The sequence below is a fragment of the Pan paniscus genome, chromosome 1, assembly GCF_029289425.2.
Source record: "Pan paniscus chromosome 1, NHGRI_mPanPan1-v2.0_pri, whole genome shotgun sequence".
Classification (NCBI taxonomy): domain Eukaryota; kingdom Metazoa; phylum Chordata; class Mammalia; order Primates; family Hominidae; genus Pan; species Pan paniscus.
In genome coordinates, this window is record NC_073249.2 from 163,526,046 (window position 1) to 163,547,474 (window position 21,429).

A 21,429-nucleotide genomic window follows, 5' to 3' on the forward strand; every position below is an offset into this window, starting at 1 on the left:
CCCCAGGGAGCAAAGAATGGCTTGTACATTCCTCAGAGGGCAAGGGGAGGGGGAGTGGCGAAGAGAGAAGTTGGCTCTGGGTGTAACTCTGCCAACTGTTGGAGGGCAGCAAGGGGAGGGTGGTCTTTTGAGTGAGTTTGGGATCTGGTTACCTTTAATTCGCCTCCCAGGCGGCATCTTGCACTAATGGGAGTCTGTCAGCGGTGGACTCAGATTTCCCCACTTGCCTCGGATAGTGGAAGCATAGGGGCAAACAGCAGAGTAGGCCGCTCTGCCAGAGAGAAGACAGACGTATGCCCTGCCCCTGGAGCTGGGGGTGCAGGCTGAAGGATGGGTGGGCACCGAGAGCTTCTCCGCAGGCATAGTGAAAGGCCTACAGACCAGGAGGAAGCTCCACCTTTTAAAAGCCTCTTCTGGAGTGGGAGTTTCCTAGGATGGGTTCTGCAACCCCTCTTAGAAAAATCCACCTTTCATACCTAAAATCAAATGGTTCAGAACCGAGCCAATGTATTTGGCCGTGTACCAGTGCTTAGAACAGAGTTGTTTCTTCGTGCAGAAGCCATTAAAAAACACACTGTACATGCCCCCAGCACTTTACAGTTTATAAGACATTTTTCACTGACACCAACTCACCTAATTCTGTAAGCCCAGGTGACAGGCAGACTCATTCTCACTGTAGGGTCGAGGAAATGCAGACATTGAAAGAAACCAAGCAGCTTGTCCAAAGTCACTGTTAGGAAATGCCTAATCCCTGTTGGAACGCCTTCTGCAAGGCCTTTCTCATCCCGCTTCTTCCTGTCGCCTCCTCCCTTGAAACAGACGGCTCCCCACAAGGTTCAGCCTGGCACTTTCAGAATGCCCTTCCAACCTCCTCCCTTCACTACTTTATTCTGCAGCTTGTACCACCGGGGACACAGGTGGAGTCCGGGGACACAAGGCTCTGGAACCCACTTTCTTTCAGATCACATACCCCTCAGGACAGTTTCTCAAGAGACTCACGTTAAAAATACCCACCTCTCACACACTCATATCAGCCTTTCATGTTCTCACTACCAAGACTCACCCTATAAACCATGTGAAATAAATAACCTCAAATATAACTCTTAATTGCTTCCAAGTCAATGTTTCCTCATCACTAAACTTTATTGCCTCCCAATCTTTAGGACAAACTCCCCTCGGGACTCTGTTCCTCCCAGGACACAGGCGGGGGAAAGGAGGAAATCAGCTTCTCGAGATTCGACCTAGGCTTCCGGGGCCTGAGAATAAGCAAGGATGTCAGGAGGCTCAGAGCCTGGGAGGGAAGGAGAGGCCTCCGGGGCTGGGGCTGGACCATTCCAGACAAACCGCGAAGTTTTCCGTCTGCTCGTCGCCCCCTACAGGCCACATCTGCCATCGCATCGACAGCCCTCAACAGCCGGCACATGTTTTGCTCTACTCTTCATTCGCCTTTCCCCGGACATCCAGATCCACCACTCCGAGGAACTAGATACGGGCGGTCCCAACTCAGACCTTGGTCCTGAGAACGCTCTAGGGGCCACAGGCCTCAGGGCTGGATTGATTTTTCTAGGAATGAGTGCTAGAGAAAGTAGAAACGTCTAAATGCGTGTGTAGCCGAAAGCTAAAATCTTCCCCATAAAAATCAACCCGCTTTCTCCTTTTATTGCAAATAAATCTGCCCCCCTTCCTTTAGTTTTTTTTTTCTTAAGTGGAATAAAAAGTGGATATCAGTAGTGTTGACTTTAAATCTCAACGAGAGAGCTGTTTCCAGTGCCGTTTGTCGCAGGTGCCTGCGTTCCATAACATCAAACAAGGGTTTCAGGCTTCCCCCAGCCCCACCACGAAGTGCTTGCGATCATTGTCTATGATATTTGCATTTCCCCTTTTGTGCTAAATCTTCGAGGTTTAAAAAGCTTAAACGAAAAAGAGCTTTTGAGGGTGCGACGGCCGGGCCCATCTTCCTGACATCTGCCAGGACTTTAAACAACCGCTGGCAGCTTGAGGGTCTGGGTCCGAGAGTTTCCTGCCTTCCACGACATAAAGGAAGGGGACCATCTTTAGGCCGTCGTTCAAGGGTAAGAACTGGCTGGAAGGAAAGTTGCCGGCAGGTCTCTCCCGTTCACCCCGCCGCCTAATGAATGTAGCGCTGGAAAAAGCCCTGCGAGTCTCTGGCGGTGGCTTGTGGCTGAGTGTCACGCTGCTGGCGCAGGCTCGGCCGGTATTGCTGCTATGCGCGGAAATATGAGCGAGTAATTTTATAAGTAACAAAGGATCAGGGATGGAATGAGGCCCCTGTTATCCAATGTCATTTAGAAGCCTTGGATCAGCAGCTTCTTGAGGCTAAAAGTGAATTCAAGAAGCCCTGCCTTTCCCTTTTCCCAGGGGCTGTCAGCTAAATTTAGAAATAACCTCTCTATGTGTTTGCACAAATCATGTACCATTTGCTGTTTGTGTAAAAACCGATTAGCCAGACACAACTGTGAAACAACTTGTTACTTTTATAGCTGCAACACACAAACAAAATTAGATCCGTTTAGTTTTCCTTGTAAAAGGAGATTAGAAGGGACCCGCCCGGAGACCGTGTGGTCCATAATCTCCTCTCGGTGAAGGTTACCATTGCTCCTCTCTCGGCGGTGGTTATCAGGTTCTTGTTTATCAAGTTAAACTATCTCACCCCCGGCAGCTTGTTTTATTTTAGGACCCTGATCCCGAAGGAATGTTTACTCAAGACACAATAATGTTTACCGTTTACCAGGAAAACAGATTGTGTATTTGCAAGGAAGTGTCTTTCAAAGCGACCCCCAGCCCACGTCGACAGCGGAGAAATGAGGTGGGATCCGCGACGGGGAGGCATCTCCACCACCAGGGAGGCAAAGTGGACGACAACACCGGGGACTGGCCGGGTTTAACCAAAAGGACGCGCGCAGGGCCGAGCCGACAGCACTGCTACTCGCTCCCGTTTTTAAAAGCGATTTCGCACAAGTAATTGTAACAGCTAAATTAATTACAAAATAATTAGAATTGATGCCTTTTGAGGATATGCTGATGGTGGTGAGAACCAGCCTTCCACATCAAGATGTTTCATTTCTACCTTCATACTTTCTTTTAAAAGGTTTTTAACAGCTGAAATGCAAATTAAAAATAATCTACAAGGACCTTCCCCATTCCTACCCTATGATGTCGCATTTCACACTAACCTAGCCTAAGGTAAAGAAAAAAAAGGGGAGAGAGGTGATGTTCAGCTGTTTTTAAAAGGGTATTAAGGCCACCATTCCTTGGCCTTCAGAAAGGCTTCGGGTTGGAGGGAGAGGAAGCATCTATAGGACCCCTTCAGAAATCCAATTATGTTGTGGATTGATTATTGCCATATAAATGAGATATCTTATTTGAAAATATTATGAAAACAAAACTATGTATTATCTATCAGATGAACATAAATAAAATCCCACTGCAAAATGTAAAGTGCCTTAACATAAATTTTAAAACCAGCTGGGTCTATTTACCACTTCCACTTAAGGAATGAAGAGAAATAATTTCAAAAATCTAAGATTTAAATGTTAAAAAGAGGGATGTTTGGAATTTACTTACTTTTCAAAGGATAATTGAAATGACCAAGAACTCTCTCATTTGGGAAGTTTTCATTGTGGAAGATACAAGTCTAGTCATTTTAAAAAAAAATTTAAAGACTGCTGTTGTTTCGGTTTCTTTTTTTAAATGACAGCTTACTTTATCTACAGAAATGTCTGGTCATTTAGATTTAATGGGTTGATATGAATGATATCACTCACATCCTGATTTTATGTGAAAACTAAAAGAAAAATAGTAACACAATTTAAATTAGGCATACTGTTTCCTTTCTCCAATTAAAATTTTCTTACACTCAAATTATGAATTTACAAAGTTTGAAAAGGTCATTACTTGAAATTCCTTGATTTTCTGGGGAGGAGAAAAGGCAAATACCATTTTAAAATCTTGCCATTTACTTCAGACAACTAAATAAAACACTAGGCTGGGCATTTTAAAAATTTATTTACAAAGTTGTGTACAACACGATGGAATAACATTTAGAATACCATATATATTCATTCATATATAAACAGACTTTTATAATAGAATGACACTTTTTGCCTTTTTGAAAATTTTTTATATTTAAAATCTCCCAACGTCTCTATACATTCTTTTCTCAGATAAAACTTCGGAGAGTGAACCTTCAAAAAAAATGAAAGTTCAGAGCTCTAAATCTACGGAATTTGTTTTTTCTTAAAAAAATAAAAACCCCAAAAGGAAAGTCAATAATTTTTTTACAAATATATACAAAGAATTTCCCTCCCATCCCCACGGTACTAAGAGCAGGCGCCGTCGGGGTGCATTTTTGGAAAATTCGGTTTTCGGTTTTACCTGTATGGAAAGCTATCCCCGGCGGGCGCGCGGTGAGTTTGCTCGACCAGCTTAGGTGTGCGCGAGGGGATGGAGGCCGCGGAAGGTAGGCGTTGGGGGCTCAGGGGAAAGGAAATGGGGGAGAGGCAGAGTCCAGGATTGGGCAGCGGGACCGGGACCCGGACCGGGCTTGGGACAGGGCGCGCAGCCTAGAGGTGCAGCTGTTGCTCGAGGCCGCCGCCGGACCCTGGGTCCCGGCCATTGGCGCGTCCCTATTGCGCCGGCCATTTGGCTTGAGCGGCGGCGGCAGCAGCGGCGGCGGCCGAGGCTGCGGGCTGCAGAAACTGTCCGGAGAGTGGCACGCTAAGAATGGGCGCGATGGTGGCAGTCGTCCGGCTCAGCGACAGCGGTTGGTGGGTGGCCATGAGCGCTGCCGACTGCACGGTCCCGGGTGGCCGCAGAAACGACTGCGCCGTGCTGCCGCCCCCGGAACCCCCAGTGCCGCCGGCGACCCCAGCGCCCGCCGCCGAGCCCCCAGGAGCCGCGGGGCCCCCACCTATGATGTTCTCGATGCTGAACGACGGCCGCGCGCTTGGCTCGGACTTGATGAGCGACGCGGTGGTGCCCGCGGCACCCGCTGTGCCCGCAGCGGCCGCGGCGGCGCCCAGGCTATTGAGCTGCAGCTGCAGGCCCGGGCCGAGCTGTGAGCCGAAGGCGGCCGCTTTGCGGCCCAGCTCGCCCGAGGGCAGCAGCGGCACAGCGGGAGGGAGCACCGGTGCCACCGGCGGCAGCGCGTACGGGTACTGGAGCGCCGCCGCAGCCGCCGCGGCCGCCGCCGCTGCCGGGTGCGAATAGGCACCGGCCGCCGCCGCAGGGTGCAGGCCGTAGGGGCGGCCGTAGGGTCCCGCGGCGCCGGCCGCCGCCGCCAGGCTGTAAGCGCCGAAGCTCTGCATCATGAGCGCCGTCTGCTCGCGCAGGTGCTCCTGCTGGTGGCGCTTGAAGCGTTTCCGGCGCCGCAGGAAGCTGCCGTTGTCGAACATGTCCTCGGACTGCGGGTCCAGGGTCCAGTAGTTGCCCTTGCCCGGGTTGCCCGGCTCGCGGGGGATCTTGACGAAGCAGTCGTTGAGTGAGAGGTTGTGGCGGATGCTGTTCTGCCAGGCGGGGAACTTCTCCCTGTAGTAGGGGAAGCGGTTGCTGATGAACTCGCAGATGCCGCTCAGGGTCAGCTTCTTCTGCGGGCTCTGCAGGATGGCCATGGTGATGAGCGCGATGTACGAGTAAGGCGGCTTCACTAGGCTGTTCTTGGGCTTGCTCGGGGCCAGGCCTCCCGCCGAACCGCTGCCCGCGCCAGGTCCGCCGCCGCTCGCGCCGCCCTCCTCGCCGCCAACACCGCCCTTGCAGCCGTCCGCCTCCGGCGCGCCCACGTCGCCCCCCGGTCCGGCCCCGGCTCCGGCCGCCTCCTTGGGCAATGTCAGGGGCTGCTGGTGCGGCGGCTGAGGCTGTCCGTGATGGGGTGCCGCCGGGGGCACCTCGTCCGCCTCGTCCAGGCGCAGCTCCGGCGGCCCCGCGGGGCTATCGCAACCCGCGTCGCTGTCCTTCTCTTCCAGCCCGTCGTCGCCCTCGCCCACCACATCGATGTCCACGTCCTCGGCCGTCAGCACCGTCTGGCCGGACATGTCGCTGGCGCTGCCGCCGCCGGAGAGGGTCATCCCTCCTCGGGGTTGGTAGCGGCGGCGGGGAGGGGGCAGCGGGCGATGAGGGTGGTCGGGGGCTGCCACGGAGCTCAGGGGAAGAGGGTTTGAGTGCCCCCGAAAGATGGGGGGCAGGGAGAGGGGAGGGGGCCGCAGGTGGCTTGGGGCCCGCTGGGCTCAGCTCACACTCGGCGGCCCCGCATCGCGTGGCGCGGGCTCTGCCGTCCGCCCCCAGCGGCCGCGCTCCGCGAACTCCTGCCGTCCCTGGCGCTCGGTACTAGGCGCTCGCTACCGCTCCCGGCCCCGGCGGTTCTCCACGCCGCGCCCCCTCACTTAACCCGCCTTCCTCGGCCTCTGGCCCTGGCGTGGGGCGCAGGAGCGGTCCAGGCGGGCGCGGGACGCCAGGCGCCGAGCAGCTCGGGAGGGCGCGGGCAGGAACAGTAGCGGGGGGGGCAGGGGGCTGGGTGTCAGGGACGCCGAAGCCCCGGTAGTCGAAAGTCCCGTTTTAAGGACTGGCCTGATAGATTACTTTCTACTTAAAGATCCAGCGGGAGGCGGGGCCACGTGACCGTGCGTGACGTCAGGGCCGCGGCCGAGCCAGCCAAACTCAAGTTGGTTCAGGGAATTGTCAACAAAGGGACGAGAGACGCGCAACTCCGCTCCGCACTGTGCGCCAGCATCCCCGGGGCACCGAGGGCGCTGCGGCCCGCCCGGAGACCCCCCACCCAGGCTGGATCCGGGCCCTGGGGCCCAGGGAGCGGGTGGGTGTGAGTGTGGGTGGGTGTGAGCGAGTCAGGGCGTGGGCCTGGGAGCGTCCGCGGGACTGTGCGACTGTCGCTGCCCTGCCTTCCCCGCCCCCTCTCCCTTCCGCCCTTCTCCCCCCCACTTTGTCACACTCCTTAGACAGGGACTGGGCGACCTAGAACGAGGTTCCCATATCGTCTTTTAAAAAGCAAAACTTAGTCTCTGTTTTGCTTTTTGTTTAATTGTTTTTAGCTTTAAAGAGTAAGAGCAGCGCACCCGGCTCCCTCCTGCTAATTAGATTTCAGATTCCCCTCTGGCCTCAGTGCTCATTCCGGGGAAGACACCTGCTGAGATGTCTTTTTCCCCCTCCCCCAACCAAACCACTCAGGTCCTGCCTGCTCTTTCCCGGCTTGATGCGGGCGTGTTTTCCTGTATGTATTTTTTCGCGCGGCCACAAAAAGCATCAGCTGGGGTTCCCGAAGGTCAGAAAATGGCTATTGATTAATCTACTAGAATAGTTGCCGAGAGAAATAAAAACGACGTAAAATAACAGGGAACCTATAAATAAAGAAGCCATACCTGGCTACTTGGAGTTGTTAAACGACTTAGCATATGAAAAAATCGGAAATGAGGCGCTGGGGAAGGAGCTGGGATTGGCAGCGGCCTGGGTAAGTCGAGTGGATCCGGGAAGAGGCCTGGTGTCTTCAGGTTAGACGCAGCGCCCAGGGGCGGCTGAAGAAACGTGAGGGGTGCGGGCAGTGACTTCCAGGGCGGCGGGCATGGCCTTGGGGGAACCTGGGCAGACTTGGGCATGCCAGCATGCTGGGATCTCCGTTGCTGCCAGCTAACCTGGATTTTCTTCTCTTAAGGTGTGGACAAATCCTCCAAGATTTAACTTCCAAGAAAACTGGCGGCGGAGCGGGTGGAGGAGGCGAGGATGTGTGGCCAGTGCACGCGGAGTGCAAGGCAAGTCAGTGATAGTAGGAAAAACTGTGGGGATTTCACTGGGACTGGAGGCGGAGGCACCGCAAACCGACCCCCAAGTGCGTGGCTGGGGTGCGTGGACCTCACACCTCCAAGGAAAGTCAGTGCTCTTGACCCGGTGAATCAGCGATGCGCCTCCTCTTTCCTCCCTCATTTAGGCCGCCTAGTTGGGAGCCGCAAGAGCCTGCCTGGTGTGGCAGGCACACGGAACCCAATCCCTGTCTGTCCGCTGCGGCCTGGGAGGGGAGCGCCGGCCTCACCAGAGGAAGGAGCACGAGGGGAGGAGTTCCGAGAGGAAATAATTAGTGAAATATTTGCAGAAGATGCTGGGATGTGGATTTAATTCCGGATGGACAGTGGTGCTTCTGATTCCCTCAGTCTGTTTCCCCACCCACGATCTCCTCTTTCCTTGGCCTAGACACACCAAAAATAATTCAATAAAATAAAAATAAAAATTTAAAAATCTGTAAACTTGCTTCATTACAGGCATTGAGACACACAGATTGACTTTCATCCCCATTAGACAGTTTCCCAGGATATAACACTACTCATCTGAGGCTGGGAGCAGGGTAGGGGGTGGTGACACTATCCCGAGACGCCCGCCAACCTCCACAGTTTTTCTTTATCTAAATGATCCCGAGGTTGCACCCGGCCCTAAAACGCATCTCAGAGTTGATTTCCGTAGCTCCACAGCTTTGTGGCCCGCAGGCTCCGAGCCGTTTACAATGCCGTCTAGACAGCTTTCCGCGAAACCGACCCGAGCTGAGCTGGCTGGCCATCGCCCAGGACTGCAGAGGTCGCGTCTGCAACTGCCTCAGCAACCGAAGTGTCGGAAGGTCCAAAAAAAAAAAAAAAAAAAAAAGCTAAAAAGCGGAAATTTACACATTCAGGAACCTCCTTTGCTCTGCTTGGGTTGCCCAGCCCTAGAGGCAGGGGCCCGGGGCGCAGCGCTGGCCCTGCCGCGGCCTTGGTGGCTGGGCCCGCGTGGACTAGTATGTGTGGTTGCGCGCCGGAGGATGGTGGCTACAGGGCTCCCCTCACCGGTCTCGAAGTAGTCTCCAAATGAGCCTAATTTCGATTCCGCCGTCCGCAGAGGCTAGCTCTCTGGACTCCCTCCACGCCGCTGGTCGCTGCCTCCTACCCTCCCTCTGCCACGGCCCAGCCTGATCCGTCCATTCCCCGGTGTCTCCTTGGAACCTCCCTGGGGAAGGGGGTGGAAGACGAACAACTCCCAGCTGCCGGTTCCATTTGTTGCGCTTTTTTCCTTCGACACAATAAAAGTCAAATTAATTGATTCATACCATTAATTACGGCGCGTAGCGTGAAAAGCAACGCTTCCCCTCGGTTAGAGATCTATTGTGCTAATCTCTTGTTCAATCAGTGTTACCATCTGATGCTGGGTCCGGCCCTTACAGAAACTTTTCGACTCGATTAGCTAAATGATGAGACGTGCACAACCTACTGGCTGCGGCCCCGACGTCCCGCGCCCGCGCCGGCCTAATATCGATTTCCAGCGGAGGCAGAGGATTTTTCCGCGGCCGCTCTCGGCTCAGGAACCGGCCGCCGGCTTTCTCCCTCCAGGCGGACCATAGCGCCTGCACAACCTCCGGGGGCGGGAAGGAGGCGAAGCGGCGGCCGGGGAGGGCGACAGGAAGGTTCCTGCTGGCCTTGACGCAGGAGGCCGCCCCAGCGGAAGGGTCCGATCCCGACGCGGTGCAGGGTCCTGCCGGAGACCGGCTAGATGTCGGGCTAAATAGTTTGCCGCGTAGTTGCAGTTTGCAGCTAAAAGCTCACAGGTCGTCAGTTACCGCCAAGCTGTAGGACAGAGACGGAAGAAGCGAGACAGATACAGAGAGAAAGTGAGACACATGTAGTGGGGGGAAGAAAATGTGATAAAGGGTGTATGTGGATAAAAAGTTTCTGAGTCTCAAAGGGTTATTGGAGAGATAGAGGGAGAATGAGTAGACACACACACGCAATTATGAGTTTGAGTGACTCTTTGAGTCTCAACAAGCGAACTTCCCAGGAGAGATTTGAAAAGGAAGATGGCAGCCAGCTGCCTCACCTGCTCAAATGTTTGAAATGTTTCAACCAAAGGAGAATGGAATGAAACCCCTTCGGTTCCTCTGGAGCGGGCAGAGTACGTGGTACCCCGCTGGGAAAGCCACCTGGACGCGGTGGGAATGAGGGGTGCGGGGAGTGGGGATCTAGGTTCTAGCAACAGGAGGCAAGAAGAATGGAGTCCGGATCGATAGGAAGGAAATTGAGACGTCTCCAGGGGAGGGGAGATTTAGTGTGTGCGTCCAGTGGGGGGATGGGGGGGGAAGAAATGGATAGAAAAATTTATGATGGAGAAAGGGAAATTAATTACAGCTCATTTTGGGTTCTTAGGTGGTCAACACTGGAGGAGGGGCACGGTTAGAGTGCGGAAGGCGGGAATTGCCCACCTACCCCTCACCAGGCCCAAGTGAACCCATATGCCTCTTTTCTCCTCTTTTAAGTCAGAGACAGTGCCAGTGGCTTGAATAAATCGTTGGCGCGATGTGAGATAGAATCATCATGCCCGCGCGCGGGTGCACTTTTCTTACAATACGGGGAGTTGGGACCAGGTTCCGCGGAGTGAAGGGCGCGTCCCGCACCAAGAGTAGTTACTCTTTGTCCAAGAGGGAGCAAAACGTGGGTGGGACTATTAGAAAAATTCCCCTCCTTTCTCCCCAACACCCCCGCGCCCGCAACAATCAAAGTCTGCTGCTTCTTGACAATCTTCATAGATTTGTTAAACTATTACCGGCCTCTTTGTCTGGATGGCCGCCACCAAGGAAGGTGGGAAAGGGCAGAGGTGGTACCCAAGGCCCCAACCCACCCAGATTACTTCCATTTCCCAAAGCGGGGGATTTTCAACTCTCTTACCCACCACCACCCCCTTGTATACTTCTCCGGATCTTTTCGGGGTGGAAAAAAAGAGGCTATTTTAATGTTCTTGTTTGGATTTGCATCTCAAAACTTCATTTATTTTCAAGATGTCTGCCACTCAGGGTCCACGCCAAGGCGTGCCTGTAAATGGCGAGAGACCAAAAGGAAAGGAGGAGAGAAAGAGGAAGAGAGAGAGGATGGTTTCGAATTTATTTATATTGGAAATATATAAACATCCATTCTGTAAAAGGCAACACGTTTAATTAACGATGAGAGAGCAGTTAGGGGCAGAAAGCTAGTAAAATTGTGTGATAAATTTATGGCATTGTTAGCGTGCTTTTAATTATGGCTATTATGTTAATTATTTCACATTAGCATGGAGTTATCAGCAGCATGTCAGATTTAATCAAAACGAGCCTTTCTCTCGAAAATTGTTCTTTTCATCCACGAGGAGAAAGGTCCTGGACAGGATCGGGGCTTAAAAATGACTTGGCATTGAAAGCCGGAGTCTTTCTGACACCGTTTGGAGCGATGCGGCCAGGCCCGGCTGTCCGCTGGGTCCCTCCAGGCTACCGGCAGCTCTAGGAGGAGCCCAGGGCTGGGTTTTTAGGAATTCACCATTTTCACCCCCTTCGGAGCCGACACTTCATCATGCGAGATCATTCTGTCAAACAATATGATGCTGCTCATTTTTATCTGTCCCGCTTTACAAAATCCTCATTCAGCCGGCCGAGGAGCAACAAAAGCCTCTGAGCAGCTCCGCAGCCACTGGCGGCCACAGCCTCCCCGGCGCGCGAGAAAGAAAGGCGAGAGGGGCCGAGGAAAGCAGGCGGCGGGCGCGCGCCCCTCTCCGCCGGAGGGAACGCTGCCTGCCGGGGCCTGTGAGCCCAGATGTCGGGTCCTCGGGTGTGGCCCGGGCGGGACACGCCTCCCTCAGGCCCACGCCCGCCCTCGGCCTCCCTGCAGGCGCCGGGCGAAAGCCCCCAATCCCTCCCCTCAAGCGACTCGCCCACCCAGGCCACATCGATTCTTTAATCACCGCCGATCGATTTATTGGGAGCAAATAAATAGACCGTTTTGGAAACGTTTCAATTGCTGGCTTGACGGTTGGGGCGCTGACGCGGGAGGGCGGGCAGGGCCGTGGGGCGCGCGCGGGAAGGGACTTGTGGGAAGGAAGGGAGCGGAAAGGCCGAGCGCCACCCGCCCCGGGAGTCTCCAGAGCAGCGCGCGGGGCAGACCTCCTCGGGTCCCCCGGCGCTTCGGTCTCCGGAGACGCCCGGCCTCCTGAAGGGTTCGGCTTGTCCTCCTCTGGCGCTCAGCTCCCTCTGGCGGCCGGGCTGGCAGGACCTCAGCGCCCAGCCCTTCCGTCTTGTTACGTCCAGGCAAGTTGGCCCGGCTTTCGGATGCCTCTGGACAGTCCCCGTCCAGGCCCGCGACCCAGCCCGAGTGGAGGCCCCGGGGCCCACAGAGCGCGGCCTCCCAGGCCTTCCAGCCCTGGCTGCGGACGCCGCAGCCTCCTCGCCCCTGGGCCGGACGCGGCCTTCCTGCCCAAGACCACTGGGGCCCCCGCCCCTCCCGGGACAGGGCTGTGGACAGGCCAGCTGCTGCCTTATTTTTAGCGCCATTCCATTCGCGCGGTTATATTTAACTCGACCCACTCCTCCGAGGAGGTCGCTCGGACATCGAATTCTCCACATCGCAGCTTCGGCCTGCCCGCCTTGCCTCAGGGTTAGTTCCTCAAGGGGCAGATTGGAAAACCCCTACTTAAGAATCCTTGACATATCTGGAGCTTGGAGAGGACGGGACTGGGGGAGAGATCTGGTTCTAGGGGCAGTGGCCACCGCGCCTGCAGTGCACTGCGTGGGGATTCCGCCTTGTGTGGGGGAGGGGAGGAAGGGACAGGATCAGTCCTGTGGGAAGGATTCTCTGCGGGGAGTATTGTGTCCATTTTCTACTTCTGCATGACTCAGAACACTAGGTGACCTGGAAGACCTCTCACGACCCTGCCCTTGGAAAAGTTTATCATTTAGCGTGAGTGCAGGAATCCCCTCTTCTCTACCCTCCAGTGCACCCAACGGGATATTTGATTTCAATGGTATGTTAGCTCCTTAGTTCCAGCCCAGTCTTCCCTTGGCAAAATCTTAAAAAGACCATGCCGAAGGCTCACTCACATCCTGGGGAAAGGACCCACTTGGATAACATACGGAAACACCATTGTGATACACGCTTTATTCACACAGAATGTCAGTTAGCAAACAATGCAGAAGTCATGTACTAAAGGTACACTAACAGATGTGACATGGATCGCGGATATCGAAACACATTTTTTTGTTTTTCTTTGAGACAGGGTCTCTGTGTCTCAGGCTGCAGTACAGTGGTGCAATTGTAGATGGCTGCAGCCCTCGACCTCCTGGGCTCAAGTGATCCTCCTGCCTTAGCCTCTTGAGTAGCTGGGAGTACAGATGCACACCACCACACCCAGGTAATTTTTTATTTTTATTTTTTGTAGAGATGGGATCTCGCTCTGTTGCCCAGGCTAGTCTCAAGCTCTTGGCCTCCAACGATCCTCCCACCTCAGCCTCTCAAAGTGCTGGGATTAAAGGTGTGAACCATCCTGCCAGGCCAAAACACATTTTAAAAATTTAAATTCTTCTAACATTTTTAAAGAAACAAGTTTTCCTTGGGTCAAAGCTGCCTTTTTTGGTAACTCTCATTTTAATCCGAAATTTCTTGGATTTAAGTCATACCCACAGCTGAATTCAGGGGGAGAGGATATATAAGTATACAATATATATTTATTTACTCATTTATTCCTTATTAGTAATTTATTGAACTGTTGTAGACCTGGAAAGTACTAGGAATGAAAAGAAGAATTAAACCCAAGGTTCCTTACGGAAGAACCAGGCAAGAGAATCAGTGTTTGTCATGCAGGTTGATAGGTGCCATGGCAAGGGGAAACAGCGCAGAGGAGGGCCTTTCTCACTGGGTAGGGATAGAGAAAGTGTGAAGCCTTCAATACGGAAGATGCTACTGACCAGCTAGCTCTGACTTTAGGGGTTTTCAGGGGAGATTGGGGAGAAGTAAGTTAGAACCCGGGATACTTTGGGGAAAGAAAGTGCTAAGTTGGATGCCTAATGGTACTTCTGGACAGCCAGAAAGTACTTGGTCTCAAGGGAAATGGACAATAGATGTATGATAAGGAAACAGAAAGGGATGGAAGAAGAGAGAAGGGAAATGTAAAAATTGAAATTTGCTTAGACATTTTGTCTAGGTATAGTACATTTAGACTACATGGAAGTATTTGACTAACAAACACATGGAAGAAATTTAAAAGGGAACATAGATAAAGGAAAAGATCCTTTGAAAAGAAAATATTCAAAAGGCTAGTTGTTAGACCCAGCTGTTTTTCTAACCTTATCGTATTCATCAAGGGCCAGACACTGGAACCACAAAGGTGAGTAAGAAGATAGACTCCACCTTTAGAATGTTAATTCCAGAAGGGCAGGAATTTTTATCTGTTCACTGTTGTATCCCTAGCCTCCAGCCAAGTACTAGTGGTGTAGGGGTGGAGGTGTGGCTCAATAAATATTGCTTGAATAACCAGATCAGTAAGACACATTCTCACTCTAATGGGGGACTTATTCAGGGAAGTCCATAGCTAAAATGTAGTGTGATGAGTTATAAATACATGATAGAATGTTACAGGAGCGCAAAAGAAACATAACTAACTCTGCCTGGGAAAGAGAATAGGTGGGTAGGAAGGTTTCCCTAAGAAATAATACTTGAACGGTCGGGCGCGGTGGCTCACGCTTGTAATCCCAGCACTTTAGGAGGCCGAGGCGGGCGGATCACGAGGTCAGGAGATCGAGACCACGGTGAAACCCCGTCTCTACTGAAAATACAAAAAATTAGCCGGGCGTGGTGGCCGGCGCCTGTAGTCCCAGCTATTCGGGAGGCTGAGGCAGGAGAATGGCGTGAACCCGGGGGGCGGAGCTTGCAGTGAGCAGAGATTCCGCCAATGCACTCCAGCCTGGGCTACAGAGCGAGACTCCGTCTCGAAAAAAAAAAAAAAAAAAGGAAATAATACTTGAGCTGTTGTGAATGATAAGCAGCAGTTAGGTAGAGAAAAAGAGGAACAGAGTTCTGGGAAAAGAAAGAGAACACAGCACGAGTAAAGACACAGATTTATGCAAGACACGAGGAGCAGCATGTAGTTTGGTATAACTGAAATGAGATAAGGGAATGGCCAGAGTAAAATAATAAAGACTCTTGAATACTGGGCTGAAGAGCCCAAAGTTATTAAGAAGCCAGTAAAGGTCTTTAACTGATTGGCATGATTGAAATAAAATTTTGGAACTATTCTTTGCAGGAATGTGAAGGATAAACTGAGGGAGTAAAAGACTGGAGATAGCAAGGAGGCTATTTCGTTATCTTAGTAAGAGATGAAGAAGGTATGATTTAAATTATTGGCAGTGAGACTGGAGAAGAGGAGATGATGATGACTTTGAGAGGACTGAAGAAGTAAAATGGATGGAACTAAGTGTCTGATTGCTAAGGGAGAAAGAGTTCACAGTAACTCCCAGATATGAAATTTGCATGTCTAGAAGAAATGGTGTTATCATTAATTGAGGAGACTACAGATGGAGAAACACTCTCTAGTCCCTTGTTCCTCAGTCATAGACATGACTACTCAAATTATTTCCTTAAATGTCAGTTGGAGCACGCCAGTCACTCCTCTGATCAAAAACATTTAATGCACATTGAGCATGATGGCTCATGCCTGTAATTCCAGCACTTTGGGAGGCTGAGGCAGGAGGATCACTTGAGCCAGCAGTTTGAGACCAATCTGGAAAACATAACAAGACCCTGTCTCTACAAAAAAGTAAAAAGTTAGCTGGGCATGGTGGTGCATGCTCATGGTCCCAGCTACTTGGGAGGCTGAGGCAAGAGGCTTGATTGAGCCCAGGAGGTTGAGGCTGTAGTGATCTATGATCCTGCCACTGCACTTTAACCTGAGAGATAGAGACCTTGTCTCATACAAAACAAAACAAAAGCAAAACTGTTTAATGCTACCTCATTGCTTGTAGAAGAAAACCCAAACCCTTTAGTAAGATACTTCAGGTGTGCCATAATCTGGCTCCAATATACCTTCTAGTTTCCTTTGCACTTCATGCCCCTGACCTATGGGACTATAATGCATTTCCAGGACACACTGTGGCCTCCGTCCTTTACCAGTTATATGACCTTGAGTAAGTTCCTTAAACTCTCTGTGCCTCATATCCTTACTTGTAAAATGGAGATAATAGCATCTTCCTTATGGGGTTTTTGTAAGGATTAAGGACATCCAAATCACTTAGAATAGAGTTGGCACATAATTAAGGATCACTCAAAAATTTTTCTTAATTGATTGTAATGCTTTTCCCTGTTTTTTTATTTTTCATTTATTTTTATTTTAATTTTATTAAGAGACATAGTCCCAGCCTTCTAGGAATTTTCAGTTTACTTGTGAAGAGTAAGAGAGGCAGATGTTGTAAGCCCTTGAAAGTAGAGACTGAGAGGCTTAGATTTTTTCTTTCTTCTTTTTTTTTTTTTTTTCCTGAAAGTGACTATTACAGAATTTTGAGCAGGGAAGTGATGTAACTGGATATGTGTTTTAGCAATATCACTGTATCATCAGTGTGGACAATGGGCTGAAAGGGGGAAGATGAGTTTAGTTTTACACATACTGAATTTGAGGTGCTAGTGGAATTTCTAAGTAGAGATAATTAGTAGGAGGTAAGGAGCCATGCATGTACTTTTAAATTTCTAATACCCACATTTTAAAAAGTAAACAGATGGGTACAAAATATATTTAGAAAGAATGAGTAAGACAGTATTTGACAGCACAACAGGGTGACCATAGTCAATAATAACTTAATTGTACATTTAGAAATAACTAAAAGAGGCTGGGTGCGGTGGCTCACGCCTGTAATCCCAGCACTTTGGGAAGCCAAGGTGGGCAGATCATCTGAGGTCAGGAGTTTGAGACCAGCCTGGTCAACATGGTGAAACCCCTTCTCTACTAAAAATACAAAAATTAGTCAGGTGTGGTGGTGCGTGTCTGTAGCCCCAGCTACTCAGGAGGCTGAGGCGGGAGAATCACCGGGACCCCGGAGGTGGAGGTTGCAGTGAACCAAGATCATGCCACTGCATGCCAGCCTAGGTGACAGAGCCAGACTCTGTCTCAAAACAAAACAAAACAAAAAAACAAAACTAAAAGAGTACAATTGGATTGTTTGTAACACAAAGGATAAGTGCTTGACGGGAAGGATACCCCATTTACCATGATGTGATTGTTGTGTATCGCATGCCTGTATCAAAGTATCTCATATACCCCATAAATATATACAACTACTATGTACCCACAAAAGTTTTTTTAAAAAACTAAACAGAAACACATAAAGTTGATTTTTTCTAATGTTATGCCATTAACCTAAGTAAAATTGATTTTAATGATACATTTTATTTAACCCAAAAATATTTATTTTTATTATACCTAAAAATATTAATATTTCAGCATGTAATCAATATAAAATTTAAGATTTTTTCTTTTTTTTCTTTTTTCTTTTTTTGAGACGGAGTCTCGCTGTGTCTGTCGCCCAGGCTGGAGTCCAGTGGCACGATCTCAGCTCACTGCAAGCTCTGCCTCCCAGGTTCACGCCATTCTCCTGCCTCAGCCTCCCGAGTAGCTGGGACTACAGGTGCCCGCCACCACGCCCAGCTAATTTTTTTGTATTTTTAGTAGAGATGGGGTTTCACCTTGTAAGCCAGGATGGTCTCGATCTCCTGACCTCATGATCTGCCCGCCTCGGCCTCCCAAAGTGCTGGGATTGCAGGCGTGAGCCACTGCGCCCGGCCCTATTTTTCTTTTTTCATACTAAGTCTTTGAAATATGGTGTGTATCTCAATTTGAGCTATCCACATGTCAATTGTTTCATAATCACATGTAACTAATTGTTATCACATTGGACAGTTCAGATACAGACCTTAAGAGAGAGGTCAGGACTACAAATAAACATATGGGAGTCATCAGTGTTCAAGTGTGATATGTCTTGCAATGAGAGTGTGTTAGCTCAGCAAATTAGAGGGTGTGGAATAAAGGAAAAGGATAAGGAAATATCAGAGATGGTAGAAAGAAGAAGAAGATGGCTGGGCGTGGTGGCTCACGTCTGTAATCCCAGCACTTTGGGAGGCCAAGGCAGGCAGATCACAAGGTCAGGAGTTCAACACCAGCCTGCGCAACATGGAGAAACCCTGCTTCTACTAAAAATACAAAAAATTAACCGGGCATGGTAGCACACGCCTGTAATCCCAGCTACTCAGGAGGTTGAGGCAGGAGAATCTCTTGAACCCGCGAAGCAGAGGTAGCAGTGAGCTGAGATCGTGCCACCGCACTCCAGCCTGGGTGACAGAACGAGACTCCGTCTCAAAAAAAGAAAGAAGAAAGGCCCGTAAAAGAAAGTTTGAAAATAAATAGAGCATAAATTGGGAGCAAGTATTATCATGGAAACCAAGGAAGAAGGAGTTTTGAGAAGATAGAATAGTCAACAAGGTCAGGTGCTCTGAGATATATATTTATTATATGAATTTGTTTTTCCAGAGACAGGGTCTCATTCTGTTGTCTAGGCTGGACTCAAACTCCTGGGCACAAGCAATCCTGCTTCAGCCTCCTAAGTAGCTGGGACTACAGACACACACCACCTTGCCCAGCTATACGTGATGTTTATATAGATATTATGATAAGGGTTTGGCCACCTCTGATAGGAAATATTTAAGTAAAGTAAATTGCTTATTTAATAATTATTATGATAGGAATTATTTAAATATAAGTGGATTGCTTCTGGTGAGGTAGTTATTGGGAGTAGATACCATTTCCTCATTCTGTGCATAGTTGTAAAATACTATTGTTCAATTTCATTACAAACTATGTGTATTGCTTTTCTATGAACTTATCCCACAGTCACAGTGACCAATCATTTATCCCGACTGGCCTGGAACAATTCCAGTTTAAGCCTGCTTTTCAAATATAATCTTTTCTATGGCCTTTTTAATTCTCAGAAGTGTCCCAGTTTGGATAAGAAATTATTTGGCTACCCCATATGTAGTCGATGTAACTTTCTTTTTTCTTTGAGATGGAGTTTCGCTCTTGTTGCCCAAGCTGGAGTGCAATGGCATAATCTCGGCTTAGTGCAACCTCCGCCTCCCGGCTTCAAGCGATTCTCCTGCCTCAGCCTCCCAAGTAGCTGGGATTATAGGCATGCACCACCACACCTGGCTAATTTTTTGTATTTTTAGTAGAGACAAGGTTTCACCACGTTGGCCAGGCTGGTTTCGAACTCTCGACCTCAGGTGATCCACCCGCCTCAGCCTTCCAAAGTGCTGGGATTAGAGGCATGAGCCGCCGTGACCAGCCGTTGATGTAACTTTCAACACTTAGAGCCCAACTGTGAAGCTGCCCATCGGGATATACTAATGGCTAGGGAAGTGCTTGAAACAAATGTAGGTACCACTTACTATAGTTTTAACTGCCTCCCAGCTAGGTCAGGGCTTCTCTTTTCACTCTCTTGATGTTTTCTGAAGGGAAATTAAATCAGCAAGATCTGCCAAATAAGACTGTGACTGAATCTTCTTTGTGACCCCAAATACATCTATATATCCCCACCCTATCCACACCACGAGGATGATGAAGATGATGAAAGTGATTTATGATGCACTTGTTATGTGCCAGATGATCTCCTATGCAACTTACATGTATTTATTTACTACTTATGACAGTCTTATGAAGGAGGAGTGCTAATTATTCTCATTTTACAAATGAGGAAGGTCATCAGACAGGATCTGGACCAATGCAGCTTGCCTTCAGAGCCTATGCTCTTCACCACGACTTTGTACTGCCTTGTAATATCATCTTGCTTTTCACATGCCCCTTCCTTCCCTTTCTCATCTCCAGTAGCTTTCTCACTGGCACCTACAACTGAATTAAACCTTTCAATGGGGGAATATTGTTTGTTTTTATAATTTCAGTATTAATTATTTGAATTATGGAAGATGATATACAAAGAACAACAAGAGATCTTTATTATCTAGTCATTATTGCAGAATTTGATATTTCGCTTTTTTATGAGATGAAGATGTGTCAATGATTTTGTGTTTTTCTTTTAAAGGGGCCATAGTTTTTTTTTTTTTTTTTTTTGAGACGGAGTCTCATTCTGTCACCCAGGCAGGAGTGCAGTGGCGTGATCTTGGCTCACTGCAACCTCTGCCTCCCAGGTTCAAGTGATTCTCCTGCCTCAGCCTCCCGAGTAGCTGGGATTACAGGTGAGTGCCACCACGCCTGGCTAATTTTTGTATTTTTAGTAGAGACGGGGGTTCACCATGTTGGTCAGCTGGTCTCAAACTCCTGACCTCATGATCTGCCTTCCTCGGCCTCCCAAAGTGCTGGGATTACATGCGTGAGCCACTGCACCCAGCCTCATAATAATTTTTTGATAACTCATTTTGAGAGCCTTCTCAGAACGGACAGTTTTTGGGGGAAAAAATGAATACAGAATTTTTAGTAACTACTTATAATTATGATCTATTACTACATTCCCCAAAATACAGCAGCTTAAAATAACAAACACTTATTTTCCCATAGTTTCTGTGGATCGGGAATTCAGAAGGGGCATATCTTGGCAGTTCTTGCTCAGCATCTTTCATGAGGTTACAGGCAAGCTGTTGATTGGGGCTGTGGTCATCTGAAGCCTTGACTGGGGCTCACTTACTTGGCTTTTTGGAGGTGGCCTGAGTTTATTGTCACATAGATCTTTCCATAAGACTGCTTAAGAGCCCTTATGACATGGAAGCTGACTTGCCAGAGCAAGTGATAGAAGAGGAAGCGCAAGAAAGAAATCACGAAGTTTTTTAGCCAGGCATGGTGGCTCACGCCTGTAATCCCAGCACTTTGGGAGGCTGAGGCAGGCAGATCACCTGAGGTCGGGAGTTTGAGACCAGCCTGACTAATATGGTGAAACCCTGTCTCTACTAAAAATACAAAAATTAGCCTTGCGTGGTGACCAGTACCTGTAGTCCCAGCTACACGGGAGGCTGAGGCAGGAGAATTGCTTGAACCTGGGAGGCGGAGGTTGCAGTGAGCCGAGATTGCGCCACTGCACTCCAGCCTGGGAGACAGAGCGAGACTCCGTCTCAAAAAAAAGAAAAAAGAAATTGCATTTTTTTTTTTTTTGAGATGGAGTTTTACTCTTGTTGCCCAGGCTAGAATGCAATGGCAAGATCTCAGCTCACTGCGGCCTCTGCCTCTCGAGGTCAAGCGATTCTCCTGTCTCAGCCTTGGGCATATGCCACCATGCCTGGCTAATTTTTGTATTTTCAGTAGAAACAGGGTTTCTCCATGTTGGCCAGGCTGGTCTTGAACTCTTGACCTCAGGTGATCCCCCTGCCTCAGCCTCCCAAAGTGCTGGGATTACAGGTGTGAGCCACCGCGCCCGGCAATCACAAAGTTTTTTATGACCTAGTTTCATCATGTACTATCACTTCTGTAGCATCTGTTGGTCACACAAGCCAACCCTGATGCAATGTGGGAGTGCACTATATAAGGATGTGAATACCAGAAGATAAGGATACCAGAAGGATCACTGGGAGCCATCTTGGAGGCTAGCTTCCACAACCTACCCTATATTAACAT

General features: G+C 49.7%; 1 protein-coding gene across 1 annotated transcript; it reads right to left on the bottom strand.

The window, feature by feature from the left end:
* Positions 1 to 4,007: 4,007 nt before the first annotated feature.
* Positions 4,008 to 6,576, bottom strand: FOXD3 (forkhead box D3). Its single transcript, XM_034966540.3, has one exon. The coding sequence runs from the start codon at positions 6,081 to 6,083 to the stop codon at positions 4,647 to 4,649; it is 1,437 nt and encodes a 478-aa protein (XP_034822431.1). The 5' UTR covers positions 6,084 to 6,576; the 3' UTR covers positions 4,008 to 4,646.
* Between the last annotated feature and the right edge of the window lie 14,853 nt (positions 6,577 to 21,429).

What these genes read in the sequence shown, in the direction of transcription:
- FOXD3 (XM_034966540.3), bottom strand. Translation starts at nt 6,083, where the DNA reads ATGACCCTCTCCGGCGGCGGCAGCGCCAGCGACATGTCCGGCCAGACG.